Here is a 3,622-nt window from a genome sequence, read left to right as displayed (position 1 = left end):
TGAGTATCTAGAAAAAATTGTCACCAATAATTTTTCCTAAATCTCATATCCTCCTTTGATAACCAAAGTTCATTTTCTTTTAATAAACCACTTTGCTAGAAAATAAAAAAAAATTATTTGGAATCATTCTGGGATGTAGATTCCACTTTGTTCAAATCATGACCCCTACGGGGGGGAGGGGTAAACTGGGTCAAATTTTTTATTTTTAAACTTTTTCAATACTGAAAAGATTCCTGATTTTGCCCAGCTAAAGTGCACAAGTGCTACATGTGGTGCATGGGCCTATTGTTTTATTGTTTTAGTACATATTCATTTCAAAGTTTTGACCTTTCCTTAACAAATTGTCGAATTTTTACAAAACGTACCCCATAAAATACTTATTTAATGGAGATATTTTTTTTTGCAGGGAGTTGATGGAGAACTATGTATATCATTATATGAAAACAACTGAGTTTGATGCTTTGAAAATCTTCTCATTAAAACATAAAGGATTTTCTTATTCCAATTTTTTTATCTCACTTATAGAACCATGATCATATTCACATTTTATTTCTTCTTTATAATGATATGCAAACATACAAGTTACAAAAGAGGTATCTACAAGATAATTATACAGTAAGACATTGTGAAATTTGAATACTCTGACAGATTTACAAATATTTAGACCCTATCATACTGGGGTTAGATTAATTATAAACATGATTATAGTCACTGTGATTCAACACAGCTAATTATTTTACACAATGTATTCCCAATGAAAATACCCGGTAGTTGTATACCATGTTTTACAAAATGTCTAAGTCATGATCACTTCACTTAGTGATGGTGAAAACAAACATTGTATATAAATTCACTGCATGGTCACATATGTTGGATCCTTTACTTGTATTTGATTTTCTTCACTTTACCACTGCAACACTCAGCCACAAAGAGGTTGTCTCTGGTGTCTACACATATACCCCACAGACCACGTAGATCACAGTTATCAATGTAACGGAGGAACTGTCCGTCCTGATCTAGGATATGGATAAAGTTGTTGTCTGCTGTCAGGATGTGACTCTGGCTGTCTGTTGTGATGCCACGTGGATTAAATGGTCCCTTGTTCGAAGTGGGATGACCAGAGTATCTAAATCGGAGTTTTCCTGCCTTATTAACCACCACTACTGCGCGGGCTCCAAAGTCAGCTACACAGATATCCAGGTTCCTGTTCTCATTGATGTATTTACTGTAGGTTCCAGATGAATACAGAGGTTTACCTTCACTATCAAACTGAATGGTTTGCTTCTCTGCGGAGCCAGAGAAACGGACAACTTTTGATTGTTCATCATCGTCACTGACCATAGTAACCAGGAGGTCACAAGAGGAGGTACTACAGACATTGTAAGGTATCCACCCCTGTAGTCTGATCACTTCCTGTATCTTTTTATTCTTCACTTTGTTTACAGTTCGTGTATCATCATCAGTATACAATAGATGTCCATTCCATGTCACTGCTATGTCACGTGGTATGTTTTTTGACTTGGTTTGGATTGACTTCAGTAGTTTGCCCTGGAGGTTGTAGAGTTTCATGAATTTGTCTCCTCCACGTGTCCAGATTTCTTCATCACTGAAACGGGTAATACTGAATAGATATTCATACCCAGTATTCGCTATGGTGATGAACTCTGGTTCATCAAGCAGTGGTTTGTTTGGAGGATAAGATAAAGCATCGGGTGTCTTTATTGAGTCGTCATATTCTTCTGTTGTAATGGATAACGATGACAGAAAACCAACCATTTGATGGAGCTGTTCTGTGTTGATCTGATGAGGTGAGAAACTTGGTAATGAAACATTGACCTGAGGAGGTAAACTTCTGAATTCAGCATTCCTTGATTTGTAACCAGAGGTTAGAGAGACATCATTAGAGTCAAGTATTTTCTTCAGATCAACAATGCACTGTTTTACATCAGAAGTAATTTGTTTGATTTCTTCTTCCTGTTTATTCAGAGCAGCCAGGTGTTTAGATCTCATTTCATCAATTTCATATTTTTGTTTGTTGACAATAATGTTTATTTCTCTGTGCATGTCTTCTCCTTGTTTGGTGACAGCTGTTGTCAGTTTCTCATAATGTTTTTCCGAGTTGTGTTTTTCAGAGTTTAAATCTAATACAACTTCTTCATATTTAGGATAGATTCTTGCCTCTAGTTCTTTTAAGTCATTTTCTAAATCTTTTGATTTGGAACTTAGTCTCTGCAGTGCATCTGTGAACTTATGTCCATGATGTTTATCAGAGGCGATGCAGGTAGAACAGAGAGGAATGTCACATTTTTCACAGTAAAGTTCACAATGTTTCTGGGTGTGGTTTGGACATTTTGGGTAGTTAGGAGTAGTAGTTCTGTGCTTGTATGGAACAACATTGTGTCTTTTAGATGAATCAGAGAGATGTTTTCCAACACATTGTATACAGAGATTAACATGACAAAGTTCACAATGACTCTGTAATGCAGCAGTTTGACACAGGTCACAGAGGAGGATTTCTTGGGCACAATAACGCGGGTCCATATTAGGTACTTCAGTCACATGATGAAGGGGATGCTGTAATATCGTGTATTTACTATTATATTTAATAAGGAGAGTATGAAGGGCAGAGATTTTTAAACCAGTTCAAATTTGACTGGGGATGGATTAGTAATTACTGAAAGGAAGACAGCCATGATTATACAAAGGGACATATGATCATACAGACAACTACTAAATGCTTCACAAAATTAGCACTTGAAGACATAAATTATATTATTTTTTTTAGAATGTATATTCTAGTAATATTATTAATCTCTTAACTTTAAAGAAATAAAAATTGAAAAAACACACCGAGTCTGAGAAGCATGTTAAAAATCATAATGTCTCACCTGTTATATCACAAGATGGCTGTCCTAGCTAGTAAAGATACTTACTATTGACTTCCTGCCAGTGGTCTTGTTCTAGAGTTTGATTTACTTTCAGGTCACATGATGTAAATACCTGCACCAGCAAGTTATCTACGTTATAAATATTCTTTAGGTTGACTAAGAGACCTTCTAAGAATGCTTAGTAATAATTATAATCTATTGTTATAGTGTCCTAGTCTACCTACAAACTATTTAGAAAAGGGTTAATTTCAAATGTTATATTTGAAATTACTTGATTTAGTTTGATTTTCATCATATATCATCATATATTCCCAGTATTGTGTTTGTATTTAGGGAAAAAATCTGATATTAAGTGATTAATTATTCATATATGTGGGTGAGATTATCCTGAACTGTAAGCCGAGTGAGAGAAGTATAACTGTGACCTTAGTACAGTCTGAACTTCCACCTGTTAGGAGTTGTCTGATCAAAAACCAAGGGGAACAACTCAGTTCTAGCATGAAAGGGCCATACTAGAGATTTGCTATGTAACCTACATGTAGCATCAACTCTAGCTTGATCACTTAAAACAGGGGAAAGTAAGAGAGTGGGAAATAAATAAATAGTTAATTCTCCTTTAACATGTTTAAGTTAAACATGTTAAATTGAGGTGAAAATTGTGAGGTGTAGATCTATCAAACCAAAAAAAGAAGAATTACTATATTTTTATTTATAGCTGTAAATCACTAATGCCA

General features: G+C 34.8%; 1 protein-coding gene across 1 annotated transcript; it reads right to left on the bottom strand.

Moving 5' to 3' along the window:
- Window positions 1-781: 781 nt before the first annotated feature.
- On the bottom strand, window positions 782-2,578 carry LOC134283170 (uncharacterized). The gene has a single exon (XM_062765628.1). The coding sequence runs from the start codon at window positions 2,539-2,541 to the stop codon at window positions 880-882; it is 1,662 nt and encodes a 553-aa protein (XP_062621612.1). The 5' UTR covers window positions 2,542-2,578; the 3' UTR covers window positions 782-879.
- Window positions 2,579-3,622: the final 1,044 nt, after the last annotated feature.

The sequence above is a fragment of the Saccostrea cucullata genome, unplaced genomic scaffold, assembly GCF_032062105.1.
Source record: "Saccostrea cucullata isolate Sc308-1 unplaced genomic scaffold, CSIRO_AGI_Scuc_v1 ctg3414, whole genome shotgun sequence".
Taxonomy (NCBI): domain Eukaryota; kingdom Metazoa; phylum Mollusca; class Bivalvia; order Ostreida; family Ostreidae; genus Saccostrea; species Saccostrea cuccullata.
Note: the sequence above shows the minus strand (reverse complement) of the source record. Positions and strands in the feature narration are given on the sequence as shown.

Excerpts from the sequence above, each read along its gene's own strand:
- LOC134283170 (XM_062765628.1), bottom strand. The coding sequence starts at position 2,541 with ATGGACCCGCGTTATTGTGCCCAAGAAATCCTCCTCTGTGACCTGTGT.